Below are 24,108 nucleotides of genomic sequence, written 5' to 3'. Positions count from 1 at the left end.
ACGCAGATGCTGTGTATACAAGAATGTATAAACACCAACAGTTGTATTTACATTATACACAATCATATATTTGGGTCTATTTATCTATATATATTTTTTTAAGACATGATCTCACCCATGGTAATTTACTGTAACAGGTGAACTCCCAGGTTGCAATGTAAATTGGGCAAATGAATTCATTCAGGACAATATAAGCTGCTTCAGGATCAGCTGCAAAGTTGAACTCTCCACACACAGTGGTGTTCCCGCGAGCTAAAGAGAAGCGGACGTTATTTTTCTAAGCTGGTTAAATTGCATGAAAAATATTAATATAGAAGACCAGCAATACAGATCAGACTGATTACAATGATTCTGGTTTAGGGCTGGGCAATATTGCATAAAATAAAATTAAATTACAATTCATCCTTTTGAAAAATATACACTACTGGTCAAATTAAGGAAGCAAATTGGGAAGAGTTAAGAAACACAACAGTCACAACTGTTTTCAAAATTGATAACAATAAGAACCATTATTAATAACCGACCACCAATACTAATTGAGCACCAAATCAGCAGCAAATCAAATACAGAATGATTTCTGAAAGATTATGTGCCACTGAAGACAGGAGTAATATTGATGCTGAAAATTCAGCTTTACCATCACAGGAATCAATTACATTTTAAAATAAAAAAGAAAATAGTTCCCAATATTACTGTTTTTACTGTATTTTTAATAATAAGAGACATCTTGTTCAAAAAAAATATTACAAACGTTTGACATCATGTTTATGTCTATATTTCTATTTGTGTGTTGACATGGCTTAAAGGCCTTGATTCATTTTTAGTAAATTGTGACCATTTAGATTTATTTCATTGAGAGAAGCCATCATTGCAGCTAAACTGACATCACTGCCAAGTAAGTCTTTTTTTTTTTTTTTTGAGAAACGTTGACTTTAGAGATTTAATTTGAACCAATTTATCGAAGCGGTCACATTAAATTTCACTGAAATAAATGAAACTTAACAGCTCTAATATTGGATATATTGCCCCCTATTTTCGGATAAAACAGAACATTTTAGGAACTCACAGTCTGTATTGCCACCCATAATGTAAAGGCCTTTGAGTTTCTTGGGAAAGGAGGGGTCCAGTTTCACCGCCAAAGCCACATTCGTCAGCGGAGCCGTGGCCACTAAAGACACCTTAGAGAAGCAGGAACAACTCATGGTGAAATAAATGGAAATAACATGCATTTCAAGTATCAAATATTTGCTACTGTAGAATCATATACACCTCTCCAGGATTCTCATTGACTATTCGGATCATGGCTGACACGGCGCCCTCTTTCTGGACCAGTTCCAGACCAGGAGCTTCCGGGTCTGGGGCGTCCCCGAATCCATCTTTGCCATGAAAATCTCCAGCACTGACGGTTTGCTCCAAGAGCGCTTTACTCGCTCCACGAAATACAGGAATCTACAATTCAGAGACACAATCAGTTTTTCTGATTATGCTGTAAATGGCTGTCATGTGCTGGATAACCATACATTACTGTGCAGTAAGAAAAGTTACTCATAGTTATTTAAGCTCAAAATATGTATGCACCTTCTTGGCCGATCATTGCATATAATGAATTTGTTTACATGTTCTGCTTCTTCTCAATGTTCTTATTGACTCTCCCAGTATTTTAATGGTAACAATTGCTTAAAGGGGCACTTCACCCATTTGCATTAAGCTTTGTATCATTAGAAACCCAGTCATATTTTTGAATGCTCATGCATTATTCCCTCATTTTCCCCTGAGATGTGAGAAATAAGGATTTAAGTGTTGCAGTTCCTGCTCATAATGAATGACCTAAAAATCGTCATTTGCATCATTATAAGCAGGAAGTCCCATTTCTTTGTATATGGGTTGAGACATAGACGTCTCTATATGATATCTATGGGTTGAGACTACAAACACTAGTCCCTCATTTCTCCAGGAGGTGGGACCCACTCACCCTACAGACCTATTAGAGATCAGTGGGTGCGACTTCACTTGCAGAAACTAAAAGCAACATCCGCCATCTTGTTTGGAAGCTAAGCTAAGAAGCATGTGGAGACAGATGGCAAATGACAACTATTTTTTGGTAAAAAAAAAAAATTTCCAAGAACCCTTGCAAAATTATTTTAAATAGAATAAGAAAGCCACCACTACTGGTCACATATATGGTTAGTTTGATTTGTTTAGATCCAGTGAAGTCGTGTCCCACCACTTTTTCTCAGGATCGATATTGTCCCCCACCACTTTTTGAAACATTGAGGCACGGATGTACTAACACAAATAAATAAAACATCTCCAGTTAACTAGCAGAGCATTCATTGAGTTCGCTATTAAATAAGAGATCTAGCGCTAAAATGTGTTGTTTTTTAAATCAAGCTGAGCGCTCGTTGCAGCTGCTATCAGTGTCATGGATACAGCGTTCTCTGTGGCTCGCGCGCAGTCTTCACTCGGACGCACGCTTCAATCTATCGCCATTGCGGAGACTCTCTATTAATTTCGGTGAAATCACCAAATAAAATGCAGGCAAATGTACAAATGTGTCCCTGCTTGATATAGACTGTAACAACTGATGAACATACAGTTTTGATGAGAAAAAAAAACTATACGAGTGCGGATCAGTACTCGTAACCTCTGACACGCTTGGCAAAATATCTACCACTAGACCATTTAAGAACTCTAACAAAACTTTCGGATCGATGGATTAATTTACGGGTTGAACAGAGAGGCTGCACAGTTTGACCAGCGGGCAGCGGCCCCACACCAGGCTGCCGGATGGTGTTGCTAAGAACTTGCAATGTATAACTATTATCAGACCGGGCCTCGAAACACTACCGGCCCACTGGGAACCAATAGTATCCAGCTGCAGACCCGCAGCACCACCAGTTTCAGAACCCCAGCGCCAGAACCGGAAGTAAGGGGCGGAGCTTACGTTCTAACACCAGCGCCAGGACCGGAAGTGAGGGGCGGAGCTTACGTTCTAAACCGAGTAACGCTACCTAACGTTTTGGAGCGTAATTTGCTTAGACACGAAACGTCATTATTACACACGAAATGTCATACTTTATACTTATTATAATGATACATTAAGGTATAGTACAATAAGCATTTAAAACATTGATTTTGTGTAATATAATTCTATATCGTTATCCGTTTTATTGTATTATGAGAGTTACTTCCTGATCGTGAAAATAATGCTTGAAACTTATGGTCATTTTATATAAAATATACTTTATTTCACAAGAACATGTGCAGTATGCATTTTTCTTTATGTAAAATAATGTCAAAAATCTAAAAAGAGAGAGAAAATCCGGCATTGTTTTAAAAGAAACCATAAAAATGTACCGTACTTCAAATAATAGCCGAGTCCCAAATAGACGATTGTCTCTTTACACGCCTGGTGTGGCTGCAGGTCTGGGTAAATATAAGTCCGGTCTCAAATAGAGGTCGGGTCTGTTTTTTAGTTTCAGGTTGTATTAAATCTTCTAAAACCCGTCAGATCGTCCGCTTTTTGGCGGAATAGAATGACTGCTGCGCATGACAGGGCGCTTAACGAGCAGAGAGAGAGAGAGCCCCGGCCGCGCGCGCGCACTCTCACGTCTTCAAACAACACGAGCACTGTCTTGCTCTTTATTTGTCACATACCAGTTATAGTTCATACAACGAGCAGTGACTCACTGTGTAATAAAAACATACCCTAAATATTATTTAAAAGGTGCAACAATTTTTAATATTTTTAAATACTTGCAAAAATAACCATGCTTGTGTCATTGTAAATAATTCCGCCCCTCCCTCACTTCCGGTTCTGGCGCTGGGGTTCTGGCACTGGGGTTCTGAAACTGGTGGTGCTGCGGGTCTGCAGCTGGATATATCTCCTGGGAACAGTCCCGATTCTCCCGTTTGCCACTCCTATTTTTTTTTCTGTGAAATGAATTTGAAACTCTGCCGGTAGCTAGCTTTGTAAACGGATGAGTGCTTTCTCTGAATCTGATAGGCGGTTACCTCATAGGCGTTGTTCTGGATTAGTGGGAGTGGCTTGCGGAGCTGTGCAATGTGGTGCATTATGGGAGTTGTGGTTTTCAATACAAATACACCCTTAAGTTACTTTCTGTCTTTACTCAGTCAAGAAGGCACCAAATTCGAAATTTTTGTTACATTTCGACTACATATATGACCCACTTTCAATAAAGATGAATGTTCGCATGGGTGAAATGCCCCTTTAAGGGTGGCCTAATGTTCCCCTTCTAATTCCCTAGGCTTTTAAAAACAGTGAAGGGGAACACAAGGGTCTTAACAGTGCACAAGACAAAGAAATAGCTGAATTAAAAAAAATAAACCAGTTCAAAAGTTTTCATATGCGTTTTTCTTAATGCTGTGTCTTTACCTAAATGATCCACAATTTTTTTTTTTTTTTGAGCTGGTTGTTCACGAGTCCATTTGTTAGTGCTGAGCAGAATGGTTCACCACTTGTTGCAGGTTGTCAGAGTTATGCAAACATTGCACAATACTTGTAGGACATACTAATGGGTCAAAGTATAAGCTCTTTGAAAAAACTCTGCTTTAGGAAGTATGACATCAATTATTTACTAAATAAATAACTGATTCAAAAAGGTTATCAAAAAGTTTAAATTGGAAGTTGAAAGTGTTGTAATTTCAAAGCCAATATGCAATCAAAAATTAGCCCATTGACTTCCTTGAAAATCCATGAAATCAAAATTGACCTTTTTTATGGAATATTGCAGCATTTTCATAAATAATTAATTTGTTTTGGCAGCAACATCTCCTCTCTTCTCTGATGACGTGTTTAATCAACCTGCATATGTGAAGCACAGTGGTTATGCTCGTCTTTGCTCGCTCCTTTAAATGTATCTAAAGTAAAACGGCTCTATATTTAAAGGGTTATTTCACCCAAAAATGAAATTTCTGTCATTATTTACTCCCCCTCATGTCGTTTGGACTCGATCACTCGATCACTTTTTATGATGAACAGATTGAATTTAGGCTTTTATTTACATTTAAACTTTGATCAGCGAACATAAACACAAGCTCAACCGAACCTGCTTGACATGAGAATGAACCTCATTGGTTCTTGCATGTTGAGCAGATTAAATATTTATATGTGAATAAAAGCTTGAATTCAATCTGTTTATCATATAAAGCGAACAAATCTCTTTAGAATTTTTGGACTAAATTTTGGATTAGTTTAACAATCTCTTTATGAACTTTTTGAAGCGTCAAATTGTTAGTTGTGTGGCTGTCTAGGAGGAACAGAAAGCTCTCAGATTTTATCAAAAAGATCTTCATTTGTGTTCGAAGATGAACAAAAAGTCTAATGGGTCTGAAACGACATGAGGGTGAGTAATTAATGGACATTTTTTAAATGTTTTTTTAAACATTTTTAATGTTTAGGGTGAACAAACCCTTTAACAAAGCAGGAAGCACAAACAAGAGACCTGAACCGGAACGGAAGTTTGTTGCGCATAACCCCATTACCGTTGTACAAAAGCAAGTCCCTCCCTTGATTTTTTCTTGTTCAAGTAGCCATTTCACTTGTATACAGAGTTGCTGAGTCTGCAATTAATTTTTCCCGTGAAATTGGGTAAATTTTTTTTTTACTATTGCCGTGGGTTAATTTTTCCCCGCTTGAGTCAAAGGTTTGACATATTGCAAATGAAGTGAAGACTATATCCGAGTGAAGACTGCGCCAGCTACAAGATAACTGTATCCGTGCAACTGATAGCAGCTGCAATGAGCGCTCAGCTTGATTTAAAAAAACAACACATTTTAGCGCTAGATCTCTTATTTAATAGCAAACTCAATGAATGCTCTGCTAGTTAACTGGAGATGTTTTATTTATTTGTATTAGTACATCCGTGCCTCAATGTTTCAAAAAGTGGTGGGGGAAAATATTGATCCTGAGAAAAAGTGGTGGGACACGAATTCACTGTATCTAAACAAATCAAACTAACCATAGATGTGACCAGTAGTGGTGGCTTTCTTAATCTATTTAAAATAATTTAAAAAAAATAAAGGGTTCTTGCAAAAAAAAAAAAACATTAACCAAAAAATACTAATACTAATAATAATATAATAATAAAATACTAGTAATAAGCCATTTATAGTTGTCAAACTAAAAAAAAAATGATATTGTACTTTTCTCATATAAATATATTTATTTCAGAAAAAGATTGGCCTATTTTACTTTATAGGCTATTTTTATGTAAGATTTTTTTTTTATTAAATGTGCACCTTATGGAGCTTTGATTTCAAAAAAGGTACTCCTGTTGTTATACAGTATTTATGTTTAAATTGTATTGTTATTTGAACAGCTGAGCATTTAATTATGAACCAGGTGAAGAAACCTGTCATTATTTATTCATTTGATTTTTGCAACTGTTCACTGAAATAGTGGGTTTCAATAAAACTACTTGTCACATGTCATATTTGACTTTGACTGAACATTTGCTATCACTTTGCGGAAAAAAATATCGGGATATACATTTTATAGCGATATTCAGCCTAAATATATCGGGATATGACTTTTGGTCCACATCGCCCAGCCCTATGCAGTGTAGCAAGATAGTTAGTGAAGCTTACTTGACACTTTGATAGTGTTAAAGGGAAAGGACGATACGTCGTCCGAACTCGAAAGCAAGTTGTCAACTGTACATTTTTGGGTGTCGATTGGAGACGCCCCAGGTAAATTTAACTCGGGTGTGAAAGAAGAAAAATCTACCACACCATTTTCCAAGCATATCTCACCTTCAGTTGCTTACACACTTTCAGGACACGCAAGACATTCTTGCAGACGTTTTCTACTGAAGTGTTGCCCTGAACGCAGGTGATTCCCAGGATCTGTACATCCGGCACTGCCAAAGCCATCATGAGAGCCTGAGCATCATCCACACCACAGTCCACATCCACAAGCAATTTCTTCATGCTGACTTCTGCGCAAAGAAATGAGAACAAAAGTAATTTTAATTTAACAACAATAGGTGGTGTATCCTGATTGTCCAGGCTGGTGAAATTTGTACATTCCAAACCCACATGGCTTTGTGCCCTTGAGCAAGAGTCTAAGACACTTCATAAAAGTGTTGTTGGACACTTAGGATAAACATGTCAGCAAAATGACAAAATTAGTAGATTAGTAACAATTAAATGAATGACTGGGACTCTGCAGGATTTATCTTACCTGTAGTGAAGTGACTGCAGACGTTCGTGTGAGTTTCTTTAAAGCTGTCTGATGCAGTCGCGAGCTCTCGGTATCTGTAAGAGGAGTCAGTTTATATGTCGGAAGAACTTTGGATAGTTATTAGTTACCCAATCATGTTTCATATAAGGTATTCCCATGAAAAATGTGTTAGTCTATCGCGCGCTCCCCCATATTCTGAGATATAACGTTACAGGCCAACCCAAAATCAACACAAAACAAACCGTGAGTAAGTTAACTGTTTACCGAGTTTTGATTAATCCAAGTGTCTGTTGTCTTCTAAGAAACACTTCTCTAAAGGTCCATCTAAATAACGCGGAAGAGAACATCTACTTAAAGTGCACGCGCACTCTATACTGATCTTGAAACAGTGATCGTGGTGGGTGGACGTTGTTCAGGCAAAGCTTAATCATTTATAATTCTCTTATATTATCATTAATAATTATCTTATTTTAACGTTAACTGTATTTTGACTCAGTGGTTTAAATAGTTAATTATAGCCCTATTGGTTCGGTAATTGTCAAAAATACAAACCAAGCAGCTTTATTTTTACCTCGTGTAACGTTAAATATGAGGCTGCATTAACTTGTTTACGCTGATTTCCATACTTTTAAAATAACATCCTTGAGATTAAATGTAAGACAGAAAACAATTTCAAATAGAGCAATATGAGATTTAATCAATAAACTGACCATTATTTTTCAATTATTAAATTAAATACGAATTTATCCGTATTATTCCAAGCATATTACATTTTATTTACAGAGAATAAATGCGACTGTGACCACGTGAGCAGCGCGCGTTCGTGGGATTACAACAGCTTCTCCACCGTCAATAAATTGCCATCCGTTATCACTTATAGGTGCCATGCACATTTATTTTTTTTACACGTAGACATGAGAAACAATTACCGTCCGAATAGGGAATTAACAGTGTCCGTAGTGTCTCACTTCCGACGAACCGGATCTTCTTCTTCTTCTTCCTCCTTGGTGTTTACATCCAGATGTTGCATTTTGAGACCTGACAGAAATGTGTTTGTGAGGTAAATAGCCTGTGTAGGTTTCTATGGACAATATAGTCTACTGGAATGAAATTTACATCCACACTTTATTTAACAACTTTTTACCCATTTCATATTATTATGCCAATGCAGCTTTGTCTTAGGATTCATCACTGTTTGATTGTATTAAGTAATGCAAATTATCGGAAGTATTTAATGCGTCAACTCTCACTCATACAGTATACGTCCTACTCATTACATGGCTTTGGTGGTTTTAAAGAGAAAGAGTTGGTATATTCAAGGGCGTGCAGATATGGGTGCATATGTTGTTTTTCAGCCAGCTGGTTCAAAACCCAAGAGCCGATTTTTTGGCCCAGACCAGCCCTGGTCCAATGAGCTGTTATCTTTACGAAATATCCGCTCTTGCCGCCTCAACTGAGTCAGAACCATGAACGAATCATTCAGACTGTCTTTGCGAACGGTTCATTAAAAAGACCCGACTCAAAAGATCCGATTCGTGTGGAAGTAAAAACACTATTCACCCTGCCTACATCCTATAATAAATGAACAAAGCAAAAATACTGTGCCAGCTGACTCACTGTTGATAAATGGTTAACACAATAATGCTCTCAATTTCAATAAGACAACGTATCAGAGGCGCATTAAAAGACATAAAAGATCTGATAATTGTCCGAACCAGTTGTGCACAATGGTAACACTGAGACGTTACTAGCCAACTAACGTTACACCCGCGCTCATAAATGTATCAAGGCAAAACTGACGCAGTCATTAAGCGTGCAATCATTGTTATTATTATTATTTTCAGTGTTATCACCATAATATTGCAAACAGTTTGTCCACTCGTGTTTATGGCTCAGTTTTATCAAGGGGTTATTTGTTGCTTCATGACATAGCCTTACTGGTTTTAGCCAAGGCTCTAATGTTACACACTCACTCATCTTTCTCGCTATCCTTATTCTCCTCACTGTGCGTGCCGGGTCCTGCTGTTGCTGCAGAAAACACATCAGTTATTTTGACACGTTTTGCCCGTTTCTCTTTTTCGCGCAATTCCTCTGCACCTTCCTTGCGTTTTTTCCCCATCTCTGACTATTTTAACAGATGATGCACACCGACGCTGCACTCGCAGCCCAAAAGAGGAGGCGTTTAAAGATGTGATTGGACCAGCTAGCCCAGTGTCAATAGAAAGGAACCAATGGGCCGCTTGTCTACGTGTTTCATGGACGTGGGTCCATAGACAGTAAAATAAATGGACACGGCGACCCCGTTGATTTCAACGGAGAGAGTTGAAGCCCAACATGGGCACTCACTTCCTGATAGCCAAGCGTTCTGCGCAGGCTCAAACTGAGCTTGATGACGTAGATGTCACGTGAGCAACCTGACTGACAGTTGTAAATCTTCTAGTAGCTGTGTGGAGAAAAAGAAAAGAAAAAAGCCAACAAAGAGTTATCACACTGAATTAACTAAATACCACCTATAACACAATACTTGTCTTGAATGATGATCAGAAGTTTCCAAGGTCGAAGTATCATGGCTCTCCAGAAATAAGGGCTTTGACTAGCAGGCGCAAGCAAGCTAATCTCGAACGGTCAATGACGCATCAGAGTAAAGAGTAAACTCACATTGATGTGTGTGTGGGTGTGTGTTTTGGAAATCAAATAGTTTAGTATTGTAAAAACATAATATAATGTTTATTAATATATTACAATACTATTAATAATTATAATAATTAATTTAATATAACATATTACGCTATATAATTACAATATGACATGATAAAAGAAGTGGCTAAAATCGACTTTAAAATAGCCTACTTTAGGATTGTAATCGTTTGAGTAGCCTATCTGCAGTTCTAGTAATTTTAGTTAGTTAGTTTAGTTTATTTTGAACATGTTTATGTATATATCCATTAGATTTAAATATTTGGCTAGTACACACACACACACATAATACAATCAAAAATAACAGATAAATAAATGCATGTAGGCTACAGCACAATCTTCCAAAATTATTAAAAATGATTCAAATATAGGCACATATGCAAATCATTTTTTCCCTTCTTTTTCGTTTCCTTCTACATCAAACAGAATAATAACCCATCCAAAAAATACTTCTTAGTATGAGCCCAGGAACCATACTATAAAATACTGTCCCCTCGAGTCATTTTCGTATCCATTCAATATTACATGACCATATAATATTCCAGTATATAAAGAATTGTGAGCTAGGTGTTAAATCATGTAGTTTTGGCTAATAAATCATGGTCACAAACACTTGAACAAAACCGTTTTACTTTATTTCACGTTATGTAGGCATTTTGTACATATGGCTTCCGAACGGGATAACATTCATCTTCAAGCGTAGATCTGTACATAAATAAAGGAACAACGTTAACCGCGAAAGATATTGAGATGTTTTTTTTCTTCTTCCATTGCATGTATAATTTCCTGATAATTAATTTCCCCATCCCCCGTAGGTGTAGTAGTAGATAAATAATTTAAAGTTCGTGGATAAATGTTACTACATATGTATTCACTTGCCACATATCGAATTATTTCCAATTCCTCAAAAACGTTGTTTAAATATTTTGTCGCGTTGGTTTTATGGATTTCCTGCCTGCGAGACTGTGCGAGCTTCTCCTCCTGTCTCTGTAATGTCTATATTGTGCGACATAAAGTCGCGTGGTTATGACGCAATTTTTATCCTATTTTTACAAGAATGGCTTCTACGGGGCCATAACGTAAGATACAAAGTAATGGAGCCTTTTATACATTGTCGAGTTTCTTTAGAAATAAATAATGGACAAATGGAGTCTTTGGACGCCTCAGATGTAAAGTTATTCGCTGTCAAAGTGACGCCAAAATGAATGGGAGTCAATGGGATGCTAACAGCAGGTGATAGCCAGCTACAATGGCGGCCCCCGGAGGCGATATTTTTTTTCACAGGAGGTGCGTTCCATTTGACAGGGTCCCTACGCAGTGTTCACTGCTCCCAACTCCCTGAACACGGTACATCAGTTGAAGTGGACTTCGCTGACAATAATCACTCATTTGGAATGCCCTGCAACGTCATCAAAGAAAGGCAACAACAGGGTAAAGCAGATTATGATATAACTGAATAATTTTTTTTAATTTACTTTCCTTTCTAATTTAAAATCATATAATAGGCCTAAAGATACATTAATCACCCCAACCGTTCATAAATACTCTAGTTTGTATAATAATAACAATATTTATGAATATTCAATGCATACGTAAACTATGAGCCGTTAGAAATTTAAATTTAAAATCTCTTCCAACGGCTCTGCTCTATGGTTAGTTCAGACTGGTGACGCAATGCACAATGACAGTTGGTTGATTTTCGCTCTCCACTTCCTGTGAAGTGATGCATCGATGTTCCCTTATTCCCTACGCCGTTTGCAGTGCCCTTCGAACAGAACATGTTCATTCCCTTCGGATTGGAATCTCACTTAAGATGGCGAAATACCCTGTGAAGTCCACTTTGCAGTCCACTTACGGTCGAATGGTACGCACCTAGGATGGTAGGGGAAGACTCATGAATATTAATTTGGAAACTCATGCCTGATTGGTCTGATGACCTACCCCCTAACCCCGCCCCTAAACCTACCCGTCACTGGGGGTCTGATGACCTACCCCTAACCCCGCCCCTAAACCTACCAGTCAGTGGGGTTAAGACCAATCAGGGATGAGTTCCCTAATGAATATTCATGAGTCTTCCCCTAGCATCCTGTGAAAAAAATATCGCCCCCCGGAGGCAGCTTCAACTTCCGGCTGATGGATTACCCCCTTGCGTGGGTCTTGTCAGAAGAAGAAAAAAAAAATCTTACGCTGACTTTTGTTGACCACCAGCTCAGAGACCCACAGGAAAGGAGGTATTACGGACAGAAGCTAATGGCACATCGCTTATTATCGCCAGTGGATGAGTGTCATGTCGAAACACCATGCGAAACACTGAGACTGAAAACGCATTGAAGTCGGTCATTTTATTTTTATTTTTTTAAATGTTGTCACATCTGTGTGCTATTCATTCCAGGGTGGACCAATCACAGTTGTGTCACTGCAATTTCAAGATAAACACGTTTTTAATTATTTTCCAGAGATTGCTGGTTTATATTACTTTTATAATAGTTTCCTTTAGTCTTATTTTTTATTAGACACTTGTATCAATAAGAAATAAAAAAATCTTGTAATTTGTAACGGGGCTTAATGGGGATTCGGCTTTAAATTCTGAGCCGCCGAGCGCCCCCTGGAGGATTGCAAGGGAAACGAGCTGTTATAATGTTACCTATCCATCCAATACAATAACGGTATTACTAGCCTAGTATATACTGTATTGGGGGCTCTCTGTAAAAAATAAATTACTGTCGTAAGATATAATAATACATATGATAAAAAATACGATAATTCTGTTGACTACTTACAAATGTTTGAGCTGAAAGTGATGTCTTCACTCATTTAAAAATTAATCAATGACGACATCATATAACTAACATGCATTTATTTCCACAGGCTACACCACATACACACCTCATCATAGGTTAATTTCAAACGAGTGTGAAGATATCACTTTCAGCAAAAAAAAAAAAAAGTAGGGCTACAGAAGTATCTTAATTTTTGTATCTTATTTATTTCTATTCTGAATATATGTTGCCTCTAACTTGTAAAACTGTATTGTGTGGACTGTTGTGTTTAAACTCTAATGTGCAATGTTTTATAGAACTAAAACTACAACCAAGTGAACTCTTTAAAAATATGTATGATCAGGTATACAGTACAGCTGGCGCCAGGTTATATGAGAATGCCTGTATGATTACTTAAATGCTTGAAGTTCAGTTCAGCACGTAAGCACTTTGTTATTCATAACGCTAAACAAGTGTCTCTTCATAGAAATTTAATCTCTTAAAACGGAGGAAAAAAATGTCTCTTCATTTTAAATGCACAGAAATATATTTAATCATGTCTATCAATGTGACAAATGTGTTTTTGATATTGTTATCGACGTAAAATTAACATTTAATGGTCTATTAAATACATATTTATTTGTAAACTAACAATATAAATCTATATTGCCAGTGCATAGTTCTACAAATAAACTGGTTCTAAACATTTATTTATCAATCAAACAAACAGGTGGAAATAGAAAAAGATTGGACATAAGAGATTTCTTATCTGGTGAAACTTATGAAAGTAAGCATGTTTGCTCAGAATGACTTGTTCTCCACATACAAAGTTGTGAGAAGTTTGGACGTTGTGCACAGAAGATATATAAATAACAGTCAGGATGGGGCACACACAGCATATATGTCAGATCGTATCACCTGGACACTTTCACAAAGCAAAATTCTTTGATAACTTTTTGCCAGCATAGAATTGACATTTGCAAAATTTGGTTAACAACTGACAAGAGGAAACTAAGAGGAGTTTGAAAAACAAAACGCTGTAGAATGAACGTAGAATGGCGGAAACATTTTATAGACAAACATAAAATGTACACACAAACACACACACCTATATATGTGCTTCACTTCACTGATTTTACATTCCATCAGTAAGAGTGAAGGTTGAATTAGCAACACAACAACACAAATATAAAATATTTGTGAGCCACTTCGGAGTATTTTTGGAGGTCAGAAAACTTTTTTTCCTTCACCAGCATCACAGTGACCTGGCTACTGTTCTGGAAGAGGGATGGCTCAAATTCCCTATGGCCACTGTGAAGGACTTGTATCCTGCCATTTCCAAGACAAATTGATGCTGTATTTGCTGCAAAAGGACGGTCTATCATACTAATAAATTATTGTGATCTAAAACCAGGGGTTTCATTTCAGTTTCTTGTCCTCATCCCGATGCGTCATATACGACGCTTTTGCCAAAGCGTACATATCCTACGCACATGGCACCCTTTAGCGTAAATATGATACGCAGATATATATGCGGCAGAAGGCGCCTCCTAGTGGTCTAACCCTAACCCTACCCCAGACCTAAACCTACCCATACTCTGTGCGTGTTATATTTACGCTAAAGGGTGCAATGTGCGTAGGATATGTACGCTTTGGCAAAAGCGTCGTATATGACGCATTGGGATGAGAACGCGTATCTGTCTGTCTGTCTATAACACAGCAGTGAACAAACCAATAAAGTAGCTTAACATTTACGCTGGTATGTTATTTTAATTTTAAAGCTGTATGTTTGGGGAAAGAAAGGCATTTTGTACAGCAAGGTATTTGAACATACATTAAAAAAATAAAAAATAAAACACACTGAAACACCAATAGGACACCATGCTCTGACAACATAGCAGTGCTTTTGCACTTACAATAGTGAAGAAAGAAACATAATAAATTAAATGATCAAAGTGGTAAAATAATTAAATATACATTTATTAAAAATAGCAATGAAGTATAATCTGAAATAACACTAGTAGCCTACCTTCCATGCAGTGCATCTGGTTCAAATCTAAATCATTTTAGCAGAGATTAAGAAAGACACATGCTCTTGTCTCCCAAGTTGCAAATTTAAGCTTGCAGTAGTTCAATCTCGCAATATACAAACCAGGAACTACAGTCCATTTGTGCATTTATTTGTGCAGATACAAAGGCTGATGATTTCTCACTGTGGACATTACATAGAGTCTTTTATTATGTTAAGTAATGCAACATTACGTTTTTCTTATAACTCTTACAATAAAATAAATAGTCTAAATGCACCCCTCTGCTTTCGGGAAACAAAAAACCTCAAAAAATATTCTTCACATTGTAGGACCAGTTGCAGCAGTGCTCATTAGATCAGTACGGACATTCATATCAACCAATACATATGTCCAACAAAGAAACTTTGAACTATGAAAACATATACAGACAGTCAATGAACATATCAATAGTGTCTTCTCACATATTTCCTTACAAAGAATGTATATTCACACTGTATGCTCACTGTAAAGAGACTAGCTGTGCTTGGCAACAGTACGAGGAAGCTTGTCCTCTTAAACTCTACAACCCGTACAATGCAAGTCAGGAGGGCAAAGGCCTGCATTAAAGCACTAACACTTTCGTAAAGAGAGAGTCTTACGGTAAATAAATAAAACAATCTGCCACGTCACAAATAGTCATACACAGATTTTGAAATATCTACATATTTATCTAAACAAATGAGTTTGCAATGGTGGACTCTCTTAAGGCAGCTAGTTTTGTGTTTACTTGCAATGAAGTGATGATTAACAATGGGGTCTATATATTGATTCTCTAACTTAACCTGACTTATCCTTATAAATGTTAAAACTGGCTTTGGGAACAAATAATCTACTATACCACAGCACATACACATTACCTATAACCTACTGAACTTTGAATACAATCTAAAGTATGATAAAAACAGCTTTGCTTCAGTGCTGATAGTTTCAACCTTTGCATTTGAATACAAAGACCAAGTGTGGTGCTGGAAATTATTTAAAATGTACTTAACTTAACACAGTTTTGGGATTATTTGGGAACTGCTCTGATCAATGAAATCAGGGTATTTTTTTACAAAGTAATTTAGAATCTAACAGGCCTTCTTTACCTGCATTCAGTGCAACAACCAAGCGAGCTATTTTATACCTCCACGTGATTTTCTTTCCCTATCTCCTTTCTTCTCAGAGCCATGGTTCATAGAAGAGGTTTGGGGATCTGAAAATATTAACATTGTCATCTGGATGATAACCAGAGCATGACTGTGCATAACAAAACTTTTCCTTCAGATATGTGGTAATAAAGTAAAGCGAACAAGGAGAAACATGCAGCTCTAGTCACAGCGGGCTAGAACAGCGGACTGCTTGTCAGCTCAAGTCTCCACTTTCCCATAGGTGCCCTCTGGTGGTCTGTACTGCCTAGGGAAAGTCTTCAGCTGGAGGGAGTTGAAGGCGTATTTGCGACTGCCTACGTTTTTCATGGTGTTTTCTCGCCGGCAACCCTCGCTGTGGACCAGAGAGGTGATTGAGAGACAGGGATAGAATGATGCTTAAACGAATGACCCCTAACTGTAAGTGTGGTCTCACCTGCGCATACATTCCAAGGCCTGGGTGAAGACCTGCGGGGCCATGCAGTGCTCCTGCTGGAGGATGTGACACTGCTCCAGGGTCACCGACATGGCCGTGCGATCCTTTGCACTCTTGCAGCTGGTCACGCGCACACCATTCAGACGCCGACAAACCTGAAGCAACAAATGAGAAAGATGTCGTTGCGTTAACGTCTATCACTAGAAGTTGTGATTTCCCCATATTTATGTTATTTCTTTTTTCATGAAAAGTTTCATACACAAAAAAAAGGTTTAAGACGAATATTTGGTGTAAATAATTAATGCACAAAACATTACAATTTTTACGATCGGCACAAACATTTGTATGCTGTCAATTAGGGCTGGGAATCTTTTGGTGCCTCACAAAACGATTCTTGCAGTCACGATTCGATTAAAAATCGGTTGTTGATTTCATATATGCATAGATTTGATTGTAGTTCACTGTTTTGTGTTGTGTTTCTTATTTGACTGTGTTAGACAGTTTAATAGGTCTAGAAGAAAAATATCACTGAATTAATTGTAAAACTTGAAATGTATTCTTCCCATTTTAGTCAATCTATTATTATAAAACAAATGCCATTTAAGCTGAATGCCACCATTACAGTCAGTCTTACAGTCTTACACTACTGTGTGTAGTATTACAGTCTTCTGTAATAAAGCAAGGCAGCCCTGAGACAAATAGAAAAACTACTTAGTTTATTTAATTTAATTTTCGATTTCATTCAGTTTTATGTTTGCAAAAGTTTTTATTTTTGTATCAAGGAATTGTATTTGTACTAAGTTTTTCAGGAACAGTAGACTAGTTTTATTTAGTTTTATAAGAAATACTACAGAAATTGAATAATCAAATGTAAAAATAAAACAATGTATAGTCTTCACTGTATGAATTAAATTTAAATTGATTCAGAATAAAGATACAAATTGTGAGATACATAGAGTGATTTTCAAATTTTTTTAATTAAAATGAATTAAATGGATGGCAACAGTTTATTAGGCTACTGTCCCTTTAAGAACAAATGCACTGATCTAATATACTGTTACACATCCGATTTGCTCCCAACTGTTTACGTTCACGTAGGACATAACAGAATGTGAATACTCACACAATTATGCTGTGAAAGAACTCAATTCGGGATCTATGCTCAAGCTTCAGCTGTGTGTCCGTCAGTGCGAGCACAGCATTGAGTCCTTTTTCGTGGCTTATTGTGATTAATAAAACTCTGAAGTGTCAATAACTTTAAGTTATACAGCGACATTTAAGAAATGTCACACTTTAGAATGTCGATTTTTAACAAATTTGCGGATCGGCAGAAGGTAGAAATTCATATGTAAATCGATTTTCCCCCAATCCTACTGTCAGTGCAGCAGATCTTTTACATAGACGTGTTCTAATCTCTTTTCCATCACACTGAGAAGAAAACTGGCCAACTGGTAGGATTAATTTTGGTCACATGCCCAGAGCCACTGCTGTTACATAAAACCACGCCTTGGTGGCGCTAATGAACAAGCAACTTGCTATGCGAAAGTGAATAAGAGAGGAAGAATCCAGGGCTGCGTCCGAAATCGCATCCTCTCTTTAGTAAGTTCTTATTTATTTATTTGCTTTATTTATTTGCACAAATGTTAAATATATACAATAAGAGTATGAAAATGCAATCCAAATACTGTGCAGGGAGAGGCAGAAAACCCAAAAGGGCTTATTTAAAGCCTCTCCTAAAAAAAAAAAGACACTTTAAAATTTTAGCTAAACTACAATAACAAATCAATAACTGTATATGACTTAATCAAATGAATTACAACATATATCGAAACCCCCCAAAATATACCAAAAACAAACCCTGTAGGGCTCATAAATGCATAAACAACAACAACGGAAAACATATAAGACACAATTACAAAGCAACAATGAATTTTAAATAAGTGTTTACTTTGTGAGCGTTAAAAAAGTATCTTCTATATAGTATGAATGTATGTAGTATGAATGTAATCTGGACGTACAACATTCGTCATGTTGTCATTATTATGTCACCTACCAGCGTTAGTTGTATCACTTAACTGCCATTCATAAATCCTCTCCCGTAGCCTCATGGGATTATATAGTATCCATCGTATGCTAGTCTCGTGTAGCCAGATTTTCAGACTAACGGCAGAAGGTCTGGACTACATAGTAGCTTTCATTGGCCAAGGACTATAAAGCAACCAATCACAGTTCGTTTTGTTCCGTTTTTAGGGGCATGAGAATGTAACGTTGATGTCCCTACAATGACGTATTTTAAATATTGTATCCCGCAAACTTTACATACTTCACATACTTTTGAAAATGCAGTGTTTAGTTGATTCTGATAAGTGCTTATTGTCAAAGTTGTAAACACAACGGATTTCTTCCTTGAGGGGGTTTGGCTTCACGACATCTTTGTTTCCAGACGGACCGTTATAGAATGCAACACGCACATCTCCTGGAAATCCTGTAGAATTCAACCAATCGGATGACGACTTCGAAACTCCTGAAGTGTTTACAATTTTGTGTGCCATATGCATCAGACGTTCAGCCAACTTACCGCGGGCATGATCGTATGCACACTTCAGAAACTCACCAGAAGTAGTAGGTTATCTGGGTACTTTTTGCCTACTCGTTTTTTTTTAGTACTGTGAATTAGGATAGGCTTTATTTGTCACATACTGTTTTTCATCTACTATATAGGGAAGTATGAGATTTCGGACGCAGACCATACGCTTTGTGTACTAGTGGGTTAACTGGAGTATTTCTGCTCTTCTAAAATTGCCATCTACTGTCGGAGAGTAAATCTACATTTTCATTCAACCCGCCTGCTGTCATTCACTCATTGGTCTGATAAATTGTGTGCATTTTTGTGCCGAACAGTATTGGTGGTGTGAACAGACCTCACAAGAACACAAAAGAACAATAGTAATGGTGGATTGCTGTACCTCTGCTGCCTGCAACAGGATGTCCACATTCTTGCTCTTCCTGGCATTGACATTTTGACTGAGGAATTTGAGTAGCTCAGGCACACAGTTTTGACTGCGAGAGCGGGGGAGACCTATGGATGGAGACAATTAACTTGTTAGGACTGACAGAAAACATCTACTAACTTTCTTTCATAAAGGGACATGGGAAAAAGACTAGTTAATATATTTTAAATGTATTAAATTGCAACTTCATCATTACAAATCATGTGTAATTAGTTACAAATATATTTAAATACATGACATGCAATATAATGACATTAAGGTATATTTTAGTTTACCATAAATGCTTGTCAGTACATTCGACAGTTCACTTTAACCATATTTCAAAGACTACATATTACATAATAAAGTATATAAGTACAAATTGAGTGGTTCACTCAAACTATAAAACTCTTTCATTTAATTTAACATGCAATTAATTGTCTGAAAACATTACAATCAGTTCACTCTTAAGTATATTATTTGAAAGTATATTATATATCTGTAACAAATCCCCTTTTTTTAAAGTATGCTAAAGCGTACTTCTTCACAAAAGCGGTATAGGTCAGTCAGTGTATTAAAAATGAGTGTTCAGGACTCACAGTCTTCAGGCAGCACTTCTTTAAACTGGTCATAATAGGATGTAAGACGAGCTAGACTCTCCATGTTCACTACTTCCTGCAGCGAAGTGTCTCCAAACCTTAATAATGATATAAACAAAATATATCAATGCTGTATAAATATTTTTATACAGAATGTACAATGAATAAATACATTCATATTTCATGAACTTGTTCAAAATCTACCCGAGGCGGGTAGATTTCACTACACTTACTTTTCCGCTAGCGTTTGTTGCTCATTGATTCCTACATTGAACAACACTGGTTGAACACGCAACAGCATCCCATTTTGTATCTCCCGTGGCAACGCATCAAACATCACCCCCGGTAAAGGAACACGCACGTTAAACCCATCTCTGTTGCCCGTGATGACAGGGAGCATGTCGGGGCTGAAGCTGGAGGTTGCCTGTGTAACTTTAAAGGTGACATTCCGAAGGTCCATGACGCCTACGCTCATGTCTTCCAGCATGGAGAGTTCCTCCCCTTTGAGACGAAAGAAGATACATTTTCAGATACATTTACCACCATACATAAATAAGCTGAATGTGAAAGCTGGATTGAAAAATGCTTGTAGGTTTACCATAGGTGCTCAGGAGACCCTCAAACTGGACCAATAATCCGATGGTGTGGAGTTGTCTGAGGAAGCCACTGTCACTTAGACAGTTCCTCAGCTTTATCACAAATCCACAGATCAATGCCGTCAGCTACAGAGGAAAATGCATTTTATTAGAATAGATATGAAATGCTAATTTACAGTCAGCTGGGGAAATGTCTGTACACTGGACAATGCAGCATTATTGCATTTATAAAGTTATATTTTTAGAGTACTCTGAAAGTAGGACCAATTTTTTACGGAATTGCAACTTTTTATTTCACAATTCTGGCTTTTTTCTTGCAATTTCTAATTTATATCTCACAATGCAGTTTTTCCCCCCAGAATTTTTCAGAAAGTCGCAATGATTATGCCATCACTGCCAATCCTGGTAAAACTAATGCATTATGGGACAAACATCCATATGGCCAAAAAAAAAAAAAAAAGCCTGACCACAGTATCAAATATAATATATTTAGCTATATTTATGCAAATATATTGAAAATATATTTAGTTTAAGCCTTAAATTTAAAGGTTTAATATATTACAAAATACATCACAAAATGTACTTAAAATTGGCAGGAAAATACATTTCCAATCTTAAAAAACATTTTGGGACAATGCAAAAATATACATAAAAAATAAATAGGACAAATACTAAATAGAAAATATAAAGTAACAAAATCGTATCAATTTTTATCATGGGTATCATTTTTCAGTATGGGCAGGCCCTGACAGAATGACTTTATGTATTTTTAACAATTTAACAGAATTAATTTCACAGAATTTTATATATGAAAAGGGGTCACATTTCTATAAAAGTAATTGGAACTTTCTACGGAGCACATTTCATGCGGGTCATCTGACTCTCAATAAAATGATGTTGTGTATCTCTTTAATATATCTTGTACTAACTGTCTGACAGAACACCACATCTCTGCGGTACTGTAGTGACAAACTCATGGCGATAGTGGGAGCGCTGTCTTGCATCAGTAGAAACACCATGGACTTCTTGGCTTTGTCGCTCATCATGGCTACACACTCGTTCAGAGTGGTCAGGAGGGGATACAGAGCATCACTCCATTCACCTAGAGCCATTAAACACACAGCTAACATCAGGAACAGACATAAAACTGGACAGCCCACATATATAGTTGCAGATGGTAAAAATGATTTGCATTGAGAGGCTTACCAGGTGAGGACCCCTCAACACTGGGACTATCTAAAGTACCGGTAGGATAGAGAGAGAATAAGTGTTGTTAAAGACAACTATGGTAATACTAATTATTTTAATATTATAATTTAATACATTAATCAGTTAAAATAGAAAAAGAAAAAAAAGCCAACACTATGCGAACACTGTACATGAATCTTGTGATGTCGTTTTAGGGTTGTTAGCATAGACATATACAGTATATATCCCAATATAAGCAACAACCATGTATTATGCTGCATTCCATTCAACACGGTAAATGCTGGAAATTAATTTACTACTTAAAATAGTGCAAATTTAGAAATCCATAATTTTGCGAAGATGCAGATGTCACATAAATATGGTGACACCCAAAGGGATATAAAAAGTTACAAAATAAACAATATTTTTTGAAGCAAATAAAAGATTTGAATGAGTCAAAGTTCCTCTCTGCTGATGATCATGCACCCGCAGAACAAATGCTAACATTGCATACTTCAATATTCAATTTATTGTTAATATATTTTAAATGTACTTTATCATTACAAATGTGTAATTACAAATATATTTAAATACATGACACAAATAGAAATAGAAAATAGAAATAGTTTAAATAGAAATGACATATGTTTACCATAAATACGTGTCAAGTAAATTTAGGAGTACAACTTGAGCCCTACTCAAAAAAGCACTCTAAAGTTCAGCTAATTACATTTAATATAAATTTACACGATAATACTTTTCATTTAAATCCAAAAAGCATGCAATTGAGTGTTAAAAACATAACATTCAGTTCCCACTTAACTATATTCTTAGATAATTAGGTATATTATTTATGTAATATGTACTCTTTTAAAATTATGCTAAAGTGTTCTTTTTCCACTTCGATTGTTTGAAGTTCAAGTAGAAATCAAGTAGAAATGTCTCGAATGCAGCATTATCACATGTGCCACTAAAAGAGGATGTAAAACTGAAAGCATCTGTGGTATTTGAGCAGTTTTTAAAAGGAATTAAAAGAAAACTTAAAACAGGCTGTAACCTACAGGAGTGAGTGTTAGGACTGGATGGACATGCAGGGTTCAGTAAGGGTGATGAGGATGGTGAAGAGGACTGATCTGAAAGAGGTTGTGATGAGGTCAGGGCGGTGGAGGGGGAAGGGGACAAGAGCCTGTCACCAGGGTTGATCCAGAATGCATTGCCCTGGCTACCTCTCTTGCTAGTGTCGGCCTGTTGGTCAGACAGGAAGACGTCTTCACTGCTGTCGCTCTGCAACCGTTCTCTCGTCAGCAGCCTGTCCACACAGCGGATAACACACTCCAGACTCTTATCCACATTTTGCCAGATCTTTTCCTGAAGGAGAAAGCGAATATTACAGAGGACATATTTCAGATTCTGCATTATTTCTAAGTCAAATCATGAAGGTATCTCTGAATGACCTTACCCACTCCTCCTCCTGCCAGTTTAAATTCATGGATGCTCTGTTCCCCTTCCCGCTCCATTTGGCCTGTGGAGAGCCTTGATCGTTCCTCAGGACCACACGCTCAGTGTCATGGGTGGACAGAGAGCCTCTGGATGCGATGAACTCCGGGCGCGCAGCACTCAGTGCCTGGATAGCTGTAGTTAGCAGCTTACTGTCACACACTGTCACCAGCTGCCGTGTCTGAGGGACAGCACAGACATTGCACGTACTCATTAAGTGGATCTTAAAAGCTTTTACTTGGAAGATCTGTTGAGCACGAGAAACATTACATAATAGCTACAATAGTTCTCAGAAGCAGAAGTCATCATAGTTGGGTAAATTCCTATAATGCTGAATGAAAACTACTACTTGCTTTCCCTTTTGGTCCAATAGCAAAAACAATTAAAAAAATCCACAAAAGCATTTCTAGGACTTTCCAAAAGACAATTTTAAAAATAAATTGGCATTAAATAAAAAAAGAATAATAAATAAATATATATATATATATATATATATATACTATTTTTTTTATCTCTCTCTCTCTGTATATATATATTAAAAATGTTCAGAAATATTCATAATTGACTGCACAAGAACTACAGATCCGTTAAACATTATAAAATGTCTTGAGAAGAGCCACCCACCCAGACAAGATTGACATATAAAATGACCAACCAAAAGTTGGTTTTATTTTCTGTACCATTTAGAGGTGGGTTAATCTGAAATATATTATACCACAATAATATAGTTGTAATAATATCTAACATTAAAGTTAATAGAAATTGAATTAGTGAATAATAGAGATAAAGGCCGCCGCAGACTACAAGATATCCGGGATGATTTTGGAGCGATTTCTCCCTTTCCGTCCATCCTAGGTAAAGTCCGATTATCGGATTATCTTGATGGTTCTATAGAATATTTTATCGGATTTTCCTGTGGTGTGAGGTGTTTTAACTAATTTAATAG

General features: G+C 36.9%; 2 protein-coding genes across 11 annotated transcripts in view; both read right to left on the bottom strand.

The window, feature by feature from the left end:
- The window catches only part of LOC143723235 (nucleoside hydrolase), a 337,001-nt gene that overhangs the window by 1,538 nt on the left and 311,355 nt on the right, over positions 1 to 24,108 (bottom strand). The window contains exons 1-7 of one of the 4 annotated variants that reach the window (XM_077215290.1): positions 9,178 to 10,163; positions 8,134 to 8,242; positions 7,205 to 7,278; positions 6,775 to 6,959; positions 1,270 to 1,449; positions 1,067 to 1,178; positions 116 to 252 (exon numbers count right to left, since the gene is read on the bottom strand). In XM_077215290.1, coding sequence (XP_077071405.1) covers positions 116 to 252; positions 1,067 to 1,178; positions 1,270 to 1,449; positions 6,775 to 6,951 — 606 coding nt within the window. In that variant the 5' untranslated portion in view covers positions 6,952 to 6,959; positions 7,205 to 7,278; positions 8,134 to 8,242; positions 9,178 to 10,163. Of the gene's footprint in view, positions 1 to 115; positions 253 to 1,066; positions 1,179 to 1,269; positions 1,450 to 6,774; positions 6,960 to 7,204; positions 7,279 to 7,468; positions 8,371 to 9,177; positions 10,164 to 24,108 lie in introns of those variants that run through there. The other 3 variants (XM_077215288.1, XM_077215289.1, XM_077215291.1) reach the window with 3 other exon arrangements.
- Positions 14,411 to 24,108, bottom strand: part of inpp4aa (inositol polyphosphate-4-phosphatase type I Aa) — a 30,603-nt gene continuing 20,905 nt past the window's right edge. For 3 of the 7 annotated variants that reach the window (XM_077216154.1, XM_077216155.1, XM_077216160.1), the window contains 10 exons: positions 23,125 to 23,343; positions 22,727 to 23,033; positions 21,684 to 21,713; positions 21,407 to 21,579; positions 20,480 to 20,603; positions 20,115 to 20,382; positions 19,882 to 19,979; positions 19,259 to 19,371; positions 16,293 to 16,447; positions 14,411 to 16,211 (listed from right to left, as the gene is read on the bottom strand). In XM_077216154.1, coding sequence (XP_077072269.1) covers positions 16,079 to 16,211; positions 16,293 to 16,447; positions 19,259 to 19,371; positions 19,882 to 19,979; positions 20,115 to 20,382; positions 20,480 to 20,603; positions 21,407 to 21,579; positions 21,684 to 21,713; positions 22,727 to 23,033; positions 23,125 to 23,343 — 1,620 coding nt within the window. In that variant the 3' untranslated portion in view covers positions 14,411 to 16,078. The remainder of the gene's footprint in view (positions 16,212 to 16,292; positions 16,448 to 19,258; positions 19,372 to 19,881; positions 19,980 to 20,114; positions 20,383 to 20,479; positions 20,604 to 21,406; positions 21,580 to 21,683; positions 21,714 to 22,726; positions 23,034 to 23,124; positions 23,344 to 24,108) is intronic. The other 4 variants (XM_077216156.1, XM_077216157.1, XM_077216158.1 and 1 more) reach the window with 2 other exon arrangements.

Source organism: Siphateles boraxobius, unplaced genomic scaffold, assembly GCF_051911475.1.
Source record: "Siphateles boraxobius isolate OS27281-9 unplaced genomic scaffold, OSU_SipBor_1 7, whole genome shotgun sequence".
Classification (NCBI taxonomy): domain Eukaryota; kingdom Metazoa; phylum Chordata; class Actinopteri; order Cypriniformes; family Leuciscidae; genus Siphateles; species Siphateles boraxobius.
Note: the sequence above shows the minus strand (reverse complement) of the source record. Positions and strands in the feature narration are given on the sequence as shown.